General features: G+C 45.0%; 1 protein-coding gene across 1 annotated transcript in view; it reads left to right on the forward strand.

The window, feature by feature from the left end:
- Positions 1-17,079, forward strand: part of LOC8053388 (sialin) — a 38,187-nt gene extending 21,108 nt beyond the window's left edge. Inside the window, exons 6-10 of the mRNA XM_029973573.4 lie at positions 1,220-1,369; positions 6,246-6,378; positions 6,901-7,056; positions 11,566-11,651; positions 14,078-17,079. Of these exons, the coding sequence (XP_029829433.3) occupies positions 1,220-1,369; positions 6,246-6,378; positions 6,901-7,056; positions 11,566-11,651; positions 14,078-14,293 (741 nt within the window). The 3' untranslated portion in view covers positions 14,294-17,079. The remainder of the gene's footprint in view (positions 1-1,219; positions 1,370-6,245; positions 6,379-6,900; positions 7,057-11,565; positions 11,652-14,077) is intronic.
- Positions 17,080-20,685: the final 3,606 nt, after the last annotated feature.

Raw genomic sequence — 20,685 nt, forward strand, 5'->3', positions numbered from 1 at the left:
ACTGGTGTGCATCTGTCAAGCTTCACTGCTTTGCACTGGCCCGTACACGTCAACCTTCACTACTTTGCACCGGTGTGCGTGTGTCAAGCTTCACTGCTTTGCACTGGTGTGCATCTGTCAAGCTTCACTGCTTTGCACTGGCCCGTACACATCAACCTTCACTACTTGGCATTGGTGTGCGTGTGTCAAGCTTCACTGCTTTGCACTGGTGTGCATCTGTCAAGCTTCACTGTTTGCACTGGCATGCACATGTCAGGCCTCACTGCTTTCCACTGGCACGCACACAAAGCTTCACTGCTTTGCAGTGGCCCGTACACTTCAACCTTCACTACTTTGCACCGGTGTGGGTGTGTCAAGCTTTACTGCTTTGCACTGGCACATATATGTCAAGCTACAACTGCTTTGCACTGGCACATAGATGCCAAGCTTTACTGCTTTGCACCAGTGTTTATGCACCAAAGTTTACCACTTTGCACCAGCACGCTCGAAAGAGCAGCTGATGCGGATGGGCAGCTTAGTGAGATGGGTGGGCTCAGAAGTCTTGGTTGGATGTTTGATTCTTTGCTTAGTTTCTAAACATTCTAAAAGTGTGTGTGTGTGTGTGTGTGTGTGTGTGTGTGTGTGTGTGTGTGTGGGGGGGGGGGGGGGGGGGGGGGCGGCTTATTGTGACATGGGCGCATGCTCGGGGTCTTACAATGTGAGCTCAAGAAAAATGCAAGTTCTCTGTGCACATAGCTCATGCACTGTGTGTGTTTGTCAGAAAAAGAAGCAATGCTAATTGCATTTGAATTGTTTGTACTTTCATAAAACAACAAATAACTATGATCTTAATTGGCCAGAGGAAATTAGTAATGCACTGCAAGGATCCACTCCTCTTTTACCATGGTTCTTGATGTGAAAATGAATATACTTAGAGATTGAATGTTTCATTCCTGTAGGCTTTTGTGTATCACTGCCACTTTTACATGCATTAGAAGTGCCAGGGGCGCACGATAGGGTGTGCCACCGCAATACCTCTCTATTCTCTCTTTATTTTTTTAGGGCATTTGGCAGCACCTGAAAGGCATGCCAGGAGGGGACGCGTTTACATTTTCGTAAAGTTACAAATATCATAGCTCCTGTTTCTTGAAGTGCAAATTCCTCGGATGTATTGCTCAAACTACGCAAAGAGTTTCTTGATCCTGTTTGTTTTGCCGAGGAACATGGATCTCTGTTCCAGCCACGTCTTGTTCCATGGAGGCGCCTGCTCTCGTCACGGAGTGTCTGGGCCCTGGGGGTTACCATGTTTTGTGGCAACTGGGGCTTCTATCTGCTGCTCATCGACCTGCCCAACTACCTCCGCGGCATCCTCCACTTCCCCATCAGCAGCGTGAGTGACGGGTCCGCGTTGCCAATGTTGCGACCCTGCCAACATGACACTCGGCGTTGCAGCACTGTCGACATTACGACACTGTCAGAATTGTGACTCAGCATTGCGACACTGTCAACAGTGCTACATTGTCGCAGTTTTGCTTGCTTTTTGTAAACGTGAATGCTTCAGATTTCATTGCACTCCCCTGTATGCTCTACATGCCCTGTGCAGCCAACTTATGACATTTTTTGCTAATAGCGATCTTTTGTTAAGACAAGCATGCATGGAGGAGGTAATGAATTTAGAGCAAGGCTCATAAGGTGTAAATGCTAGAGCTTTCATAACAAACTCCCAATAAAATTTGAAAAGTTTTTAGTTATGCACGTGAATTGTACTGTGCCAGTACAGTAAAACCTCGTCAATTCAACCCCCGCTAATTCGGAAATTCGGGTAATTTGAACTGCCGATCCGGTCCCGTCAAACGTATGTATTAGTCAGTGGCAGCAAACTCTCATTAATCCGGAGGGAACACGGCGCACTATGGTAAATTCGGATGAATTCGGCAGGTGGCGCTAGCTACCGTCAGTACCAAAAGGTATGATCGCTATCCATCCGAAGTGCACACGTGGTTTTTCCGGTTTTCCCATGGTTCTTCACTCTTCCGGCTTTCCGTGTTTCGCACCAGTTTTGCTCTGGATCGCCGTGCTTCAGCGCGTTACTCTCCTGGCATGGAAGCGGCAGAAGCATTGCTGCAACGGAAAAAGGGTAGCACAAGTGACCGACAACCGGAATGGCAAAATCGCGACACGCGGGGCTATTGTTCCCGAGCGTGCCAGTAGCGAGAGTGACAGTCACGTTTTATGCCTCAACGCGGGGATCCTAAAGCCCGCCATTTTAACAACTATCCTATCCCTCAATTTTTCGCCGGCCACCCCTGCATTGAAAAATGCAACGTGACTGGCACTCACGCTATCGGCGCTTGGAAAAACTAGCGCCGGGTGTCGCGATTTCGCCACTCCGATTACTGGTCGGTTGTGCTTCTCGTTTTCCGTTGCAGCTGTACTAGGCTAAGAATTTAGCGACGAAAGTGGAAATACTGAGGGCCTTGGAGGGTGGCGTCTCTCCACAAGTGATGGAAAGTTGCGACGTCAAGAGAAGCACTTTGGCCACATACGTAAAAATTGTGGCCGATATCCTACGGGCTTTCGAGAGCGAGAAGTTCAACGCGAAAAGAAAGGGACCTTGGAAGGTGGTGCTCCCGAAACTAGAAAAGGCCTTGCTGTGCTACATTGTCAGTGCACGGGATGCGTAGCTCTGACAGTGCGAGTGCGGTGGAGCACTCGACCGTTAAGGAAAGTTGCCGTCTCCGCCCAAGTATCGTCCAGAAAGCAGGCGGTAATAACAGATTTCTTCTCAAAATAAAGGTATGTCACAGGGAAACGTTTTCGCGCAGCTTTCTTTGTCCTTTCGATATTTCGACTTTCGGATAATTCGGACATTTCTGCCGGTCCCATGAGATCCGAATTAATGAGGTTTTACTGTATGAGTGAAGTTAAAATTTGTTGCATATTGAAGTTTAATCAGTGTAAACTATGCCTGTCTCTTAGGGGTGGCAGCTTGTCTTATTTTGTAAAAGTGCACCAGTGCAGTAGATCTGCTAAAGGCAGAGGCGGACTTAGCAATTTGCCGCCCTAGGCAGCCTTTAACAATACCGTTGGGAAAGGAGGGGGGAAGGTGGCTCACCTTGAAGTAAATATTTTTAGAAGTAACTACGTTTGGAGCTAGAATTTCCAAAGTAGCTAAATTCGAAGCTAGATTAGAAAGAAAGAGCCAAATAATTTGGGGGCGACCACAAATTGGCAGCCTCCAAAAATCTGTCGCCCTAGGCAGCTGCCTACTCTGCCTATTGGTAAGTCCGTCCTTGGCTAAAGGGAAGTTTTTAATGTGCATCATGCATTAGTGATTGCAGGACTATTCAACAGTATGGCTCTTATTGGGATGGAAATGGGCAGTGGTGGGGATTGAATCCCTGGATTTTTTAGCGTTGTCTACCTGATGTAAGGGAGTTTTGGAATGGTGTACACAAGGGCTTTGCGTACACAAAGAATAGCATCGTTGTCACTGCGCGTGCGCCAAATGCTAACTGTGTTTTGCGATTTGTGTGCGCTATTTTAGCGTACACTATTTTGCGGAAGCAAAAAGTTTTTGAGCTTGTTTATGCATCCCCAAAAAGGATTTGTGATGCTCGAAAAGTTGACCAAAGTCAAGACGAGCAAAGTTACAGAAAATGGCAGCTCCCAGGACCGTGGCTGTGGCCGCTTTGACAGTCGTCGTGAGCTCGACGTCGGCAGCACCCTCGCAACTGTGAATTTCAATACAGGACAACATTGGACTCTAGCGGGAGGTGCATATCACAGACGAGCAACTTGCTGCTTGTGATGCGCGAACATTTCTCAGCTAAGATTCGTGGTGGTACGGCTGGTCTGTACACGAGACCTCTCTTGCCAAGACGACGCAAGCGGACACGACCGGTCGACCACTCCCTTTACGTTCTCATATTTAAAGAAATCTAAAATGTCAATACTCTGGACCAAAAAAATTTTTTTTTTCATGTTGCAACATTTTGTGCGTGGCATAAAGAATGTTACTGTGGTGTTGTAAGCACAAGAGGCCTGGGTTTTTGCATCGTGGCAGAGATACGATGTTCTAAAACTCTCTTGCTTAGCGTACGCCTACGCAAGCACTAAATTTAGCGCTAGCGAGCACTAAAATTGCATACATTATTTTAAAACTCCCTATAGTGATGTTTTATGCCTACTAACAGTTTTGACAATGAAGATTCGCAAAAATTGCCCGACTAACTTGACAAAGGGTACGACTTTTAAAGGGCAACTCCGCTCATTTTTAACAGCTCGGGATAATGAGTGTTTTCACATTGAAAATGAAAGATGTTTACAAATCTCTGTAATGCGAAATTAGTGCAAAGCTCTTGAGGTATTTTGATTTCGCGATGTAGCGTATTAAACAATTTGAGAAAGAAATATATATACATATACCGTGAAATACCGGGGAAATGCCCACTTCACTTTCACTGAAAAATTGGTTATTCTAGACATGGGCGGCTTTGGTTGAAGCAGCACTTGCATGAGAAGTGAGGGAACTGCAGCAGCGTGCACCTTTATCAAGGTGTTTCTCACAAAAGCCCTGGGAGCACTGGTTTTGTTTCCAAGAACTGTTCATTGTCACACCACATTATGATCACCCCCATCGGTCCTGACATGGCTACAACTGGGCTGCTGGCCTCCACCATTGCAGGAACCTCTTACTGTACCCAAGTAACCTAGATAATACAGTTAATGGTTTCCCCTGCCCAATAAGTCTTTCCCTTTCCACTGCAAGGAAGCGGATATCCCCGTCATCCCCGCTGGTGTTCTCGTAGCTGCCACAGGGTGGTGAATATTTGCGGCGCATTGGAGGGGATGGGTGCTTTACATATGATCAGCATTCCCAAGTTTTGGAAATGTTAATAGTGGGCGCTTTCTAGATAACTCTCCTCACATACTGGTTCTGCATCCTCCTCTTCTTCCTCCTCCATACCCTCCTTCTCTGTATCCTCCCCTCCTCCTCCTCCACAAACTCCCCTCCCCTCCTCCCACTGCTTCCCTGCTAAATTTAGCTGGAAAATTGAGGCTACGTGACCTCAACACTAATTCAATTTCCCCGCTAAGTTTAGCAGGAAAATGACGTCACATGATTTTGTGTCATGTCACTTATGAACAATTTAGTGGGAAAATTGGTGTTGCATGATCGCAACACCAATTCAATTCCTCGCTAAATTTAGCGGAGAAACTGAATTGGTGTGTAGGTCTGTAACGTCCCATAATGTAACACTGCATATTCAGCTCCCCCCTAAATTTAGTGGTAAAACTCATCACATGACCTCAACACTAATTCAGTTTCCAAGCTAAATTTAGCAAGGAAACTGTGATGTCCCATAATGTAACACGCACGGTTACACCAACGGCAATGGCGATGCTGCTCGACGCGGAAACGAGCACCTAAGAGCTGCGCTGTAAAAGCGCTAATAAACGACACTACATCATTTGCTTCGTGAGAAATAGGATATATATTGTTAAATCTTACTTTCAACTTAGTCGAAATCGAAACCGAAACTTCAGCTCCCTCTGGCAACATTCGCCTTGGGCTGGCTCTACGCAACAGCAGGCGGGATTGGGGAGGGCCAGCAGGCCATTGTTGGTGTGGGCGTGTGCCAGACGCCAGTATCGTCTGCGCTGCACTCCTCACCTTGTTTTGCTGTCTACGACATTCGACGACATCTGCACAACTGCGGCATCAGTCTGCGCATGTAGTATAAACGAAACTTTGAAAAACGGTAATCGCAAATGGTAAGACGACGATGGCGGTAATGGCCAGACGGCTCCCAAGAAGTGCCAATCACATGGGCACTGCTGAGCGTCGAGAGGAAACGTCGCTGACGTCGCCCATTACACTTGCCCGGAGAAATAAAAACAAACAAAAAGGGGCAATGGTGATTACGTTTAGCTGAATGTTACCTACGCCAATGCCACAGCCTTGACCGCATTGTTGCTTGCGCCTCAATGCTGGAGTTAGCGAATTTCGGCAACTTCGCGTTCTGCAAGTTTGCTGGACCATTTAAGATACATTTAGTCAAAACTGGGTCGTTGTATTTGACGTGTGGTCTTCCTAGGTGGTACTGAAGAGGACTGCATTGTTCTTTCAAAAACGAAAATGAAGTGGAGTTGCCCTTTAAGGCTGTTTTATACAAACTATATTTGTGATGGTTTGTTACGAGTTTTTTAATCTGTCCCAAGAAGTGAGCCAAAACTTTTTTATCTTTTTTTCCCCAACAAAGAATGGCTACCAGAACGCAATGGTCCACATTGCGTCGGCCACGAGCATGGTTGCGTGCGCACCCGTAGCCGACCTGCTGAGGAAGCACAAAGTGTTCAAGGTCACGACGATTCGCAAGCTCTTCCAAACCATAGGTGAGCTTGGCCGCCTTTTATTTCTGCAGTGCTTTGCTCCGAGCGTTTGTAATACATGTTTCTCCGGCCTACTATAGTCCCAGACAGTGCGATAACAGCAGGGCGTCTCGTACTGCGGCCTCCACCACACACTTGTTGTTTTCCGCCATGCATTAGCTGCATGTGCACGCTCGAGACTCATGAGACGCCTAGGCGTTGTTATGGTGACCTGTGTGTTTGCCGCTTCCGAAAAAGTAAAGTGGTTCCTCGATATCTGCCTGATTACGTCGTAGGGATGTCAGAATTATCCAACGTAGTAGGGAAGGACTTCCCTGGTAGGTGGAAAGGGAAGTGACCCTGAGGGAGAAGACAGGATAAAACAACCCGCTGTAACCTGTCTTTGTCTTTTATGTCGCCTTCCTTTTGTCTCTGTAAGTTGCCAGCACGCTCCGATTCGTCGTAACTGTAATTGCGGCCGACTTTACTACGACGGCGAAAACTTCTGTGCCTGGAACGCATCTCTGATTGGCATGTTTTTCCTAGGGCTTTTGGGTCCCGCCTTCTGCCTCGGCATGGTTCCTTTCGTCGGCTGCAGCCACCTGCTGGCCATGAGCTTCCTCGTGATGGGGATGACGCTGTACGGCTTCACAGTCGGGGGCCAGACCCCCGTAGCGCTCGACATAGCGCCAGACTTTGCAGGTGAGCGCGGGCAACTAAAGGTGGGGTAAGGCTACAAGAAGAAGCGGGACTCAAATTATTTCTTTTTTTGAACCCAGTGTGTACATTCATTCATTAATTCATCCTCCTCTAAGGGCCTTCAGAGGTTACATATAAATCGATAAGCAAAAGAGTATAGGGTTGGGGAAGTATTAAAATTTTCAAATGGTAGTTTTCAATAAAAAATTAAAGAAGCCACTTTAGACTGCTTGCATGTAGGAATGCTTTTGCATTCCTACACATATTGCATTCCTACGAGCAGCGCGCCACATCTTCCTTTCGCACACGGCGCTCGGCGGTGACGTCACATTCCCCCATTGTGCAGGTGCAGTGAGACCCGTCAGCCCCACACCTTTCGTGGCGATCCATCTGCGTTGCTCTGCTTTTCTTTGTGATTTATTTTTCTGAGGCGCCTCCACTTTGACGTTGAGCGCCCCGCCGACTTCCATGACTAAGCATCTGCGTTGCTGTGCTTTTGGCCAATGGGAATTTAACTGCCGTTTCGCTGCTACAGATGATTACAGACAATGCCGGCTTCGTGCCACGGAAGAGTTAATGTTTTCGCATTAATACACTATTCGATGTTCGCCTCGAGGTGAACTGTGATATTCATGCTTTTCCAAGTGTTGATTGCGGCGGGATACCCCATTGAGCGCTTCTTACCAAGCACCGGTGCACTGCGGAGAAGCAACACTCGCGGAAGCGATCTCTGCGGGTGTTGCTTCTCTGCAGTGCACCGGTGTTCGGTGAGAAGCGCACTTAACGGGGTAATTCACAGCGATTAACACGTAGAAAAGTATGAATATCACAATCGCGAGCTTCAAAGAAAAGCACACTTTCGAAGCTGGATGGTGCACGCACGTGCATGGTATATTCAAAAAAAAGAAAGAGAAACTTCATTAATGTTGATATTTACATGGCAGTAACACACGTGCATGGTGTATTCAAGAAAAAGAAAGAGAAACTTCGTTAATGTTGATATTTACATTGCAGTAATATTTTCAAAATTACACTATGGCTGTCATGCAAGAGTATACGTTTGGCAGAGATTCCCTGACTACCTGCGCTCATCATTTGTGATTTTTACTAAATCGAGATTGAAGTAAGAATATTTGCATGTAGCAAGATTTATAAATCCACTTCTATAGCACTTCTATAGCTTCTATAGTGTATGTTTAATTTTATGTCAAATCCATCATTTACTTGCCTTCCCAAGGCATCGGACTTTCTGAGGCCGCAGTTCATAAATATAATTAGATTAAAATTAACTTGGCCTATAAATAAACAATGGAAGGTTGGGAACAGCCTTCACGAGTTCAATTGTGTTTTCTTTTAAGCATGGTGCAACAGAAGTAAAAAGCTTGGAGAAACTATTCACCATTTAATTTGAAAATAGTGTGCCAAAACTATTTTCGAATTAGGTAGCGTTCACTCTTTCCCCGAACACCACTGTCACTGCGCAAATCCTTAGCCCCAAAATAAAATAAGCAAAAAAGAAGAAAAGTCTTCGTCAAGTTGAGTTTGTCCACAACAACAGTTGAGCAATCGCACTTGGAACGCGGCCTTTGGTATTAGCAGAGACTCATGGAAACTTCAACTGGAGGTTAAGTCAACATATTTTTGTATATCAAATTATCGTTATATTGAACTATGTTATGGTCCCCTTTGAATTTGATATATCCGGGTTCGACTGTACCTACATCTTTGGCAATTTGTAATGCCCAAGGGTTAGAGTGGCAGCCTATATTTTGCCAAGAGACTTGCCGTAATATCCCGAGTCGCTGCCCACCCCCCTGCCACCTGAAATTCATAAAAAAGTGGGGTGGGTCTCGGTAGGTAAGCTCAAAAAGTGTAGAAAAAGCTAAAAAAAAAATGCCCATTTTTTTCCACTTTTAAAGTCAAAACTCGAATTAGTTTTATTGTTTTATGCAAGAAAGGCTCAAGAATGTTTTACTATCTCATAGTCTGTTGCTTGCATACGTGCGATGAACACCGCTGATCAGCATACAGCGCAAACATTTGTTCTGTGAAAGCACGTTTCTAACACTGCTGCATTCTTTTCGTTGGTGAAAAAAAAAAGAGTCAACAAGAAAATAGAAAAGCCAACCAGACACACCGAGCCAGCGAGAGAAAGAAGCGACGAAGAGCGATGTTGAGGAAGCGGGAGAGCCGGCAATCACATTGGCAAATACTGAGGCTCTTGCGCAACTTCCTTGTTTTGTGCATTCATGCATAGGTCTGTGCACGGCGTGCTATCAACGCGGGTTGAGGAGGTATTGCTGCGTGGCGTGCACATCACCACGGACACTGAGCTCGAATCGGAACACTCTGCAAACGTTTGTGTACGGTATTTCAACAAATCTTTATAAATGTGAAAGCATTAACTGTTTTAAGGAGCAAACCAGCATTACCTGAACGTAGCCAGCGTTATCGTTGTCTGTAGCAGTGATAAGCGGCTCCTAAATTTCCATTGGCTAAGCGAAACGGCACCTAAATTCTATCTGTAGCAGTGAAAAACAGCACTTGAATTCCCCTGAGCGAAACAGGACCTAAATTCCCTTTGGCTGTGACGCGTCGTGTGGCTTCATAGCAACGGCATCATCATTGCTAAGGAGCCAGCCGAACTGCTTGCGGCGCAGCGGGAAGGGGGGTTACACAGGTACATATAAGCTGGCCTGACATTAGACCTAACGTTACGCTTCGGGGTCTAACGTCATCAACCTTTACCAGCAGCTAGGGCGATGATGATGAAAAGACACGTGATTGCAGCACGCGCAACGCTGAGCTTCGCACCCCCGCCGTTGCCTCACCCAGTGGCGCAGCCGTCACCAGCGAGCCAAGGATGCTTTCGCATACACAACTCATAAGAAGTGCTTAGGTGTCCTCAGAGTTTTAAAGCAAAAGCCTTACTTCTCCCATTGAGCAAAACATAGGGGTAAATGGACATAAAAATGTGATTGCACGGCATGGCACCGCTCAATGGGCAACCCTACTTCTCCCATTACTTTAGCATTGTTCAAGCGGTCTTCCTAGAAGTCATCCTGAACCTTTAGGACGATCTCGCTTGTCACAGTACTTCAAAAAGAAGCGGCGTTAGCGTTGTTGTGCCCGAAAGATGGCCATAAAAATATGTCATCAAGCGTCGTCAGCGTAATTCATCAAGCGTCATCATACGTCATCAGCGTGATGCCACCACCGGAGCGTCGTGTGCTAAAGCTGCGCTTCGGACTCCATCTCTGCTTGTTGTGTGCTTCGTGCGATGGGCTGTTAGGTGACCGTGTCTACATCTACGGCCTCGACATCGGCAGCAGCGTCTAAATCTAGGGCGGTTCCGCAGGCGAACGTGGCCGCCCATGCAAATATGCCACAGCTTCCTTGAGTGTTTTCCTCTAGGCATCATTCTCGACGTCATCCTCTAGGCATCGTTCTTGACGTTGTCCTAGACGTCGTCCTTGAGGTCATCCTAGAGGTCGTCCTAGACGTCGTCCTAGAAGACGTCATTCTTGACGTCGTCCTAGAGGTCGTCCTAGATGTCGTTCTTGACGTCGTCCTAGAGGTGTCATAGATGTCGTTCTTGGCGTCGTCCTAGAGTTCATCATAGACGTCGTCATCTAGGCGTTGTTCTTGACGTCATCCTCCTAGAGGTCGTCCTAGAAGTCGTCCTTTGACTGGCTTTCACATTCTTACACACAAGCAGTCTTAATTGTACTCATGTAATATGACCAAGCCTTAATTGTACTCATGTAATTTCAGACAAAGCCAGTTGGCTTTGTCTGAAACATTGCACAACCTTGCCAACCGCGGTCGCGACGTTCCAGGAGAAAGAGCGGGTTTGCGGTGAGTTTACTTCGGTGGAGACGGACTTTGACCTTACACTCCATGGTTACATTCCAGGATATGGGGCATTCGCTGACCTCGCAATCCCTGAATGGGTTGCAGCTTGTGTTATCTTTTCGACTTCGCTTTTTTTTGTCCGAACAAACTTTTTCATAAGCAAAAGCAAAGTTTTATTCTGTTATCTCCATCATTCTCTTCTCGCACGCATGTACTACAACTTCAGGGTCACGAAAATCGGGAGAAAATGCCTAAACAGAGAAAAGTGTCTTTCCCTTCTTTGTTTTACTTTGTAACGGACGTCTTCCAACTGTAATGTTTGCGGCCATGTCACTTGGGTAGGATGAATGTTCGCGGATCGCGGAGTCTGCATTGGGGTATTTGTAGGGGTGGGCAATCACTCTGTTTTTTTTTTTGGAAATCGACATTCGGCTTAAACGTGGGGAGGGCGACGACTTGTGATGCTACAGTAGTGAAAACAGACAGCAATTGTATCAGCCCCAGAGAACTGCCTACCCACAAGTCTTTTAGTGAAGCATAAAGGCCGCTAGCATTCGTCCTGCGACTTCACACCCGAATGTTTCCTTTCTGGTTATCTATAAGTCGAATGAAATAGACTGTACAGTAGCGTCAAATTCAACAAGCTGTATTCCACAGGGACAGTGATGGGCATCGTCAACTGCATGGGCAACCTCTCTGGAATGCTGGCTCCATTGGTGACCGGCTTCTTCATAGAACACGACGTGAGTTGAGTTTTACTACTCCTACCATGATGAACAATATGTCTGTCAATCAATGTTTAGACTGATGTATAAAAAAAATTTCACTCAAAATTGATCTAGAAGCCTTGTCTTTAAAAGCTTTTCAGCTTTTAAAGACAAGCGAGCTGGCTTATCTGGCAGCGCATATGGCCCTGGGGCAGTGAATGAGAGGCAGCCGGGTCAGTTGCTAGTTGGAGCAGACTGGTGGCCAAAAAGGGGTAACTTTGGGCAGCTGCCATATCACCGAACAATAGACCCTTCCCGAAATTCAGTGACATCTGGTGGCTATAATGGCAGTTTAACTTTTGCCGTACGAATGGCGGCAATGAAAATAGAGTCTTCCGTATTTTACTGGGCACCGTCACTTTGGCAAGTCAACGGCAAACGACAGTGTGCATTTCACAGTACATTTCCTTCTCAATCTCTTTCAGTAGCGACAGAAACAAAGATGCAACCAGTCAGAACGAAGCGTCACCCCACGCACATGGCTTGATAAAGTTTTACAAATCAAGGGGCTTTGGAGCACCTCGATGCTACCAACAGATTGGCTGGGCCCGAGCTAGAAATCAACGCTTACGCAAATCTTGCTTCCAATTCCTGCTTCGCATCGTGCTAACGTCACGAATGTATAAGCCTCGAATTATCTGCTAAGGAGCATCTTCAACTTCTTCGTTCATCAGTAAACAGGAGGCTGCCGTTAGTACGGCACATATGCCATTTTTCCGATGATGATGGTGATCAAAGTAGCCAGACTGAATTTCGGAAAGGGTCTATTCGGCACGAGCGCCGCGGCACGGTTCGGCAGAGCACTCAGACTTTCAGGCTCGAGTTTGGGTCCAGCGATTGCGACTGCGGACCATCTCAGAGTTGCGAAAATTCTCCAAAGAAACGTTAATTGCCCGGTCGGTACATACATACTTCATTAGCGATTCGGAGAAAGTTTATGACTTCCTATGCGACGAGAAACTGAGAGAGTGGAGGAGATGAGGGCGCACGGGGACGTCAGAATGCCGAGCTCTGGTTGGTATGATTAGGGGTTAGACCACAGCTATAGCAGCCTCTGTCCCCACTGTACTCATCGAACACATTCGAATGCGAGAGCCAGACGCCGTTTCAATGAGTGTGGTGGAGAAAAAGGCTAGCTTTGGGTCCACCCACTAATCCTTCCAATCAGAGCTCGCCGTTCTGACGTTCCCTCTCGTCTCCTCCTCCACCTCAGTTTCTCGGCACATACTTTGTTTCAGCTTATGATGGTGGTAGTAGTAGAGCCAAGGCTGTAGCATGAGTGTGTTGCCTTGTATTGAGTCTGTGTGAGCAAGAGAGCTTGGGGAATGGAGTACACAATGACTTCTTTGCAGACACTGCGGAACCTTCTTGCAGAGCGACCTGTTCAGGCTCGGAGCTGTTACTGACATGTCAAACGGAGTGCATGTAAAAATCACGACATAGTATTCATTGTGAACACAATGTTATGCTGTTATGAACACGACATATTGTGAACATTGTATTCATTGAATTCTTTCTTGTAAGGTAGATGAGACAACTAGAACTGAATTCTACAATGTTCAGCTGGGTTCCATTTTAGCCTCCAAGGCCAGCGAGGCTTCTCTCAAACGCTTGTAGGAGCAATGTGCAAGTTTTTAACCTGAAGTACGTAATTTTACCGCCGGCTGCATGTACAAATGCGAGGTTTCTTTCTGGGCGCTCTTATGCATGCCTGTGTAAGTTTACTGCCTCATTTCAGCCATGAGTGTGCATAGTACAATACAATTTAGTACTTTTATTTGATCATATCAGTCGACGAAGGGGTAGTCTATATCGAAGTTTGTAAGATGCTGCAGTAAAGCACCATCACAAGTAGCTCACTCACATTGGCATGTACCGAAGTTTTCACTATGGCTAGATGAAGCTAGCGCCATCTTCGCCCACATGGCAGGTAGAGATGGAAGATGTGCTGTGCACGGGCGCTCGGTGCACGTGACAATCGAGCGGACTCCGGGGACCACATCGGACGTTCCCTTGACTCAGTCCTTCATACTGCATTGTAACGGAAGTGAAAGTACTTTCTGCCTCTAAAGGCTGGTCCCCCCACTGGCGCACGACCGACCTCTTGTGAGCTTTTAGGAACACGTGGCGCCATCTGTGAGGGGACCCTGGAATTGCATTTCACTAGAGCGAAGTTTTTGCAATATTTGTGAGATCAAATCTATACACGATACTGTCTACGAGAGATGGTTGTCTATAACATTGTCAAAAGTTTTGAGCCAAAATAGAAAGAATGATACATGAAAAAACGTAGGCCTGATCCAGCCTTAGTGCATGTATTGTAAGGTCGACAAAGCAAAATCCCGGGCAATCAAAGTAACCGATATTTAAGCTTTTTTTCTTTTCTTTTTTTCTGTTTTCAGGAAAGTCTTGTGCAGTGGAAGAAGTTGTTTCTGCTGTCCTCCGCCATCTACACCTTCGGTGCGTTGAGCTTTCTGATGTTCGGCTCGGCGAAGCTGGAAGACTGGGGCGCACTGCCCACCGAGAAGAGTAGCATAGTGTCTTTTCGCCACCCGGACTCGGGCAGTTCGGACAACGAGGAAGATTTCAGGACGGCAGCGGAAATGCATCTCATGTGACACCGGCTGCGCTCGACGCAGAGGACGACAGACTTTCCGTGCGGGAAATTTCGGGTTCCGTCGTATTTATCGATTTGCTTTTGTCGGCGATACTTCGGATGTGATATACGTGGGGTAAGCTACATTTTCTACTGGAATTTGTGAGCTGTTGATTTTGGTGTTGTGATATGCACTGGGGATTGCATGTTTTTCTTTTTTTTTTTTTTGTGCTGAAGTTTTTGGGTTTAGTTCCATTGTCACATCCTGGTTTAACACTCTTGTTGTGCGTCTCTAACAATATGCCTAGGATTGGTTATTGTTGGTGACAGAATAGACTTTGAGGGTCACAAAGACTCTGCCTCTTTACAAACAGGTCCTGCAATGCCGCTTTGCAGTGCCAAATTTTTTTAAAGCAATCACTTTTGCTTGTTGCCCATGAAAAATAGGTGGTTGGTTGTCAAGACTAAACATTTAACAAAACTTTGTATAGGATGTCAAATGTGAGCTTAGATTATTGTACAAGATATGCAGAAAGCTCACACTGAGCACACAAAGTATCCAAGTTCGAGTGATACGTAGTATAATCGAGACTGGGTGAATTTTACACTTGGTCTTGATTGTGTTGATCGGGTTCAATTTATTTCACAACTTTCATCTTGTTTCCTTTGCAAAATAGCAGTAAGGTACCAGATAGCCCTTGTTTGAGATTCCATGATATCGTATGGAACTAACTTAAAACAAAATCTTCAAGTTGGACGTTGTGCTAGCTGTCAGCCTTTTTCTTTTTTTGGCTAGTGTTTTATTGGCTGTTTTTTTGGCTAGTGTTTCATTGGCTGTGTGAGCATTCTTGCTTGTTGTACCTACTGAGGCACTTCTTTCTTTCGGTTTGGTATTTTTTTCTACTACTATTCTATTGTAGCATTCATACTACACTGAAGATTTCTTGTTTACATTTTTTGGTACTCTTTGATATAAACAGTAATCCCTCGTTATAACGAAGTAAACAGGATGGGCAAAAAGATTTGATATAAGCGGTAATTCTATAAAAGTGATAGAGACAAAAAAACAGTGCCAACAGCCTTGAAGGTGCACTGGAACACTGCAGAACACTCTTACCGTATATCAAACAAACCTTGGTTATGAACATCTCGTGACAGCTTTACTGAGTAAAAAAATAATTGAGTGGAACTTGACGATAATTTCATCCGGGCGTCGGTCCTCCTTAAACTGCTCCAGGCATCGCAAGAACACTATCACCGCCACTGCACTCCACTTTGTTTTGAAACAGCCATAGGACGTTTCGCGTCTCCGCAACTGTCGGCATTTCCTGAGGTGCCTCCAACCTTGGTGATTCTCCGACGTCACCTCGTGTTTACCCTGGCCGTGGCAGAAGCAACAACAAAAATGTCTATATCGACAAGCGCGAACGAATCAAAATTATCCCCGGTGGCCTTGCCAACATGTTTTCGCACACTCTTGTAGAGATCATTGCGGCTATGTAAATTATGCGCTACTCGCGAGAAAAGATCTGTTGTGCGTGGAGCAGTTGGCGATTTTTCATCTTCGAATCGCAGGCGCTCTTTCTCGTGCTATGCCTTGTTTGTTTTGCAAAATGGTGGACAGTGTCGAACAGCCGATGCCAGAAAGTCAAATTCTTTGATGATTTCGCACTTGGGCCGGCCACTTTTTTCAACCTCGCAGATCTAAGTGACTTTCGGTAAACGCTCGCAATCTCCGATACGGCACACGTGTGCATGTAGTACGCCGCAGGCACGCCCAAGCAGGCCTGCGCGTCGATATCTCCCAAAGGGATGACTTCCTCCGCGCTCCATCGTGACCCGATTCCGACAAAAGTCGGGCAACTTCTGCTGCGGGTGCCGGGAGTAACGTCGGAACATTGACGCTGCTTTCGCTGTTCTCGCGTTCCCGCGTCGGCGTACCGGTATCGGAAGCAACGCTCTGCCAGCTCTGCGCTCTCTGCCCTCCGTCACCCCTTTACTCCGTTTTCCCGTTTGCCTCGATGGAGAAAGGGGAGGGAACGCAAGGTTCTCCGTGCGCTTCCGTGTAGGCTTGCGTGCTTTTGGCATGCAGCCTTCGTAATAGGCGTAGTAGGCTGCCGATACACTTAAAATAATCCGGTTAAAAATGTGTGCGTTTCGGTAGAGACCACGTTGAGCTTCGATAAAAGCGATAATTCGAAAAAAGCGATTTCGTTATAATGAGGGATTACTGTACTTTCAAATCCACTGCCCCTGCACATTTACACAATATTATGGTCTCGTTGGGGATAACTCGTGCACAGAACTCGGGTTAATTGTTTTTTTAGAATTGGTTGAAACAGTCACAGAAATTATCAAACCGTCAGAAATTATATACTTCCGCAATTCATGCTCTTCCGCATTTTTTTGGTTCACTTTATACTTTTTAATTGAGCTGGTTTGCAACAAAAAATCTTTTGAGAAACCTTTACACAATGCATTTTCGAAATATTGAGAAGCTTTCTATTGTGGAAAATTTCATTTATTTATGACGGGCATTTCCAAAACTGTTACCTCGAAATTTGAATGTCTTTTTAATACATTTAACTTTTTTTTTTTTCCGTGTAATTTGAGATGCAGTTGACAGTACTTCTGGCATAATGATCGGTTGTTGTTCTACAAGCTTTGGGCTATTCTTTGTTGACCACTTTATAGCAGTTATTTATACTTCGTATATATATATATATATATATATATATATATATATATATATATATATATATATATATACACATGCTAGTATTCCTATACAATTTTACTTACAGTACGGTATATGATATCATATATTTTTAATCCAGCAAGGTCGTTTTACAAATAGGCTTTTTCGAATGACACTCCTGGTGAGCAAGAACAAGGCACTTGCGAGTGCCTTGCTGTAAAAGTCCACTGGGTTATGTTTTCCCGGAAGCTCCTGTTTTGTTTTAATATGAACATATGTTATGCACCGCACTGTGATACATGCATTTTTCCACTACTAGTCGACAACATTCCTGGTGTTTTATCATATCATCTCTTTCGAGAAATAGGCTGCAGTATATATTTTTACATGAGGCTTACCTTTTTTGTTATTAATGCACACAACATTCCCTGCACGCATGTAATTTTTTGCATGTTTTTTTTTTTTTTAAATGAAACGTTTGTTTTATGTTTTGTGTTCTGCTGTATTTCGTTTACCCCTATGTTGACAATGCGGTGGAAGCTACATGCTTGCTGGATCAATCAGCTGCTTCCTATTCATCACCTGACCCCACTCTCTGCCATGGGTAGGGGAGGGAGCGTGATGAAGTGGCGAAAGATAGTCATATGTGTGGTCCAATGAGCCCATAGCTTCCACCGCACTGTCGGCTCGAGGGAATGGAGTATGGATTTTTGTTGTCAGTCCTGCGTTGTGTGTTTGCATGTCTCTTCAAAACACACTTGCAAACTCAGAATTCCTGCGAGGCAGAAGATCACCTGAGTTTTCTCCTCTCTCATCTTGAAGATAGCTAAGGAGGCGATTTCACGAGCAACAAGTCAAGTGACAGCGGCCTGTTTTGCTGTCGCTCGGTCAGTCGTGTGATGAGGCAATCCGCATGAAAGCGACGGGAGCAAGCGACCAAGGCGATGAGCGATGTTTGCTACAAATAAAAAAAAACGAGCGATGCGAGGAGCGACAGTGAAAAAATCTGCATTGCTCGTCGCTGACTCTCGTCGCTGTCGCCGTCGCTCGTCTCATTGCTCGCTAAATCGCTTACAAGCGGTTCAACCTTTAAAAGGTGAGAAGGGAGAGGGGAAAGGAAAAGCCAGCAAATCTGTAAAGCAGAAATAATGCAAAACCAGAAATTAGGATTGGACTAAAATAAAAAAAAAATCTTCCTTTAAACTAGATTTTTTTTTAGAGCGCAGCTTTTAGGGGTTTGTTTTTGGGTTGAGCGGGCGTCGGCCGTCGTCGTCAGCATAACCGCGCATTGCATTATGGTATATTATTTATAATGACGTCACCTGTGACGTCACAAGGGTAAAATTTTTCCACTAAGTTCATTAAAGAAATTTTTCCCCGAAATATAGCGGGAAAGTTTTCCCGCTAAATTTAGCGAGAAAACTTCCCCGCTAAATTTAACGGGATAATTTGCTGCCAAATTTAGCGGGAAAATTTTGCCTTCGTGACATCACACATGAATGAACGTGACGTCATGTGAAATGTAGCGGAAAAACTTTTCCTAGCGGGGAAATTAACGTCACATGACCTCAGCACCAATTCAGTTTCCCCGCTAAAATTAGCAAGGAAAGTTTTGCTAAATTTCTTGTTATAGTTTGCTAGAAAATGTTGGTAAATTTCCATCGAAATTTGGTGGGAATATATTTCCCCGCTAAATTTAGGCGTGAAATTTTCGCTAAATTTAGCGGTAAATTTAGCAAAAATTTTCTGCTAAATGGGAGGGGAATAGGAGGGTAGGGTACGGAGGGGGGAGAGGAGCATTCCCTCCCCTCCATACCCTTCTTTCCTTTTCCTCAAGAGCTGCACCCCAATTCGGCATTACAGAAAATTGTAGACGTCTCATTTTTTTGCACTGCGTTAACAAAAATCTTTTTGGTAATGTTTGATGCACAGTTTGTTTCAGAAACATTTTATTATTATATTGAATGTATTGCTGCACTTCCTGTGTGTTTTTTTTCTTTCTTCTGACAAGTATGCAAATTTTATTTTATGGGCGTGTCCTTGACACTGTAAAGTCTGCAATAAATATTGTTGAATCTTATTTGTACCTCGATGTGCTTGTGTGTGATGCTTCCTTCTGTTACTTCTATTTATATTTCAAGATATTTTAACATTGCGTTTTTACTTCCTGAAAGGATAATGTTTCAAGTTTTGTTATACATTTGTGTATTCAAGCAGCACAAATATCCTGTGAACGTCCGCAGGACATCCCTGTGACATTAGGACATCGTAAAGACGTTCACAGGACGAAGTGTGCTACTAGGGTAGGTATTGTTTGTTTTGTTAATTCAAAGTTCTATTCCTTCCTTGTATAAACGCATTCTTGCCAGCAAGTGGTGTGCAAGATTTCTTTTTGACATAATCATAGGAAACAAATTATTTTTAAAATCTACAATATTATGTGACTACTGTAAACGACTCAATTTTCGCGAGGTCCTAATTTTCGCGAATCGCCTACACTTCGCGAAAAATATGTCCCGCAAACAATTCGGGCAATATATGAACGGTACGGAAGCTACGCTCAATTCATGAAAATTACAACCCGCAAATAATTTCAAACTTTCAGCTTTGGCCCGAATCGCGAAAATTTGAGCCCGTGAAAATTTAGTCGTTTACAGTCTTCCGAATTAATATCTGAAAAAATGTGTCAGTTTATGGAATGCATATCCTTTTACATACAACAATGGCTATACTAAAAAATTGCCTTTAAAAGTATATATATATATTAAAACTATACTCTGTGTCAGTACTTGTGTGTAGTGCAGGCGAAGGGAGGAAGGGCGAACACTGAGAAGGCGGGACGGGAGAGGAGGGCAGTGGAGAGAAGAGAAGGTGTTGCTATCCTCTTCCCCAGCCTTTCTAGTGATTGCTCTTTCTCCCCTCGCCTGGCGTTTCCTTCGCCTGTACTCCATGCAACTAGTGTTTACTGAAAGGGGGTGAGAGAGAAGAGGGGAAAGGGCTACCGGCGCTTTTCCCCTTACTAATGTGTTAGAAAGAGTGAAATTCCCGGATGAGAGGCTTTGCCGGTGTTGGGTGTATGTTCAGTTCAGAAAGCGTTTATTGGCCTTTGTGGAGGGAGAATGGGGCTGAGATCGGTGGCTTACAAGCCTGGATCTATGGCCAAGGGAACAGAGAAGAAAATGCGAACTTCGTTCGCGTTTTCTTTTCTTTTTTAAACTCCCGAACTTAATTGAAGCCACGGGCGTCGATGGCGACAGTCCCCCGGTTATCGGGACACCATTGCTCATATAGGGTGCACGAATAACGACAGAAAGCGGGCCTAGAAATTTCGGCCCGTGCAGCGCTTTATGCAAGATGCCTTGAGGTCTACCAATAAGAGCTCAGCGTTCTGATATCGCAACCCTTGTTCAAGAAGCAGACGAACTTGCGCTCCACAATTGTCAGATAGTACATAGTTTTGTGTGTGTGTGTGTGTGTGTTTTTTTTTTTTTTACTTTACCAAACATAATGCATATGACCTCAGGTGCCTACTCTTATTCCTGATATTTCAGGGAATTTCGTACAGCAAATAATTTGTCTGCAGAATATGTTAGCTTGGGTCGGGACAGCTGAAAGGACTGACTCTAGAACCTAACCAGTCTTAAATATTGCAATAAATGTAATGGGCACAAACGAGTTGGTGTACATTAAACATAATTAAATAAAAAAAAAAAAAC

Source organism: Ixodes scapularis, unplaced genomic scaffold (assembly GCF_016920785.2).
Source record: "Ixodes scapularis isolate PalLabHiFi unplaced genomic scaffold, ASM1692078v2 PGA_scaffold7__128_contigs__length_106722199, whole genome shotgun sequence".
Lineage (NCBI taxonomy): Eukaryota > Metazoa > Arthropoda > Arachnida > Ixodida > Ixodidae > Ixodes > Ixodes scapularis.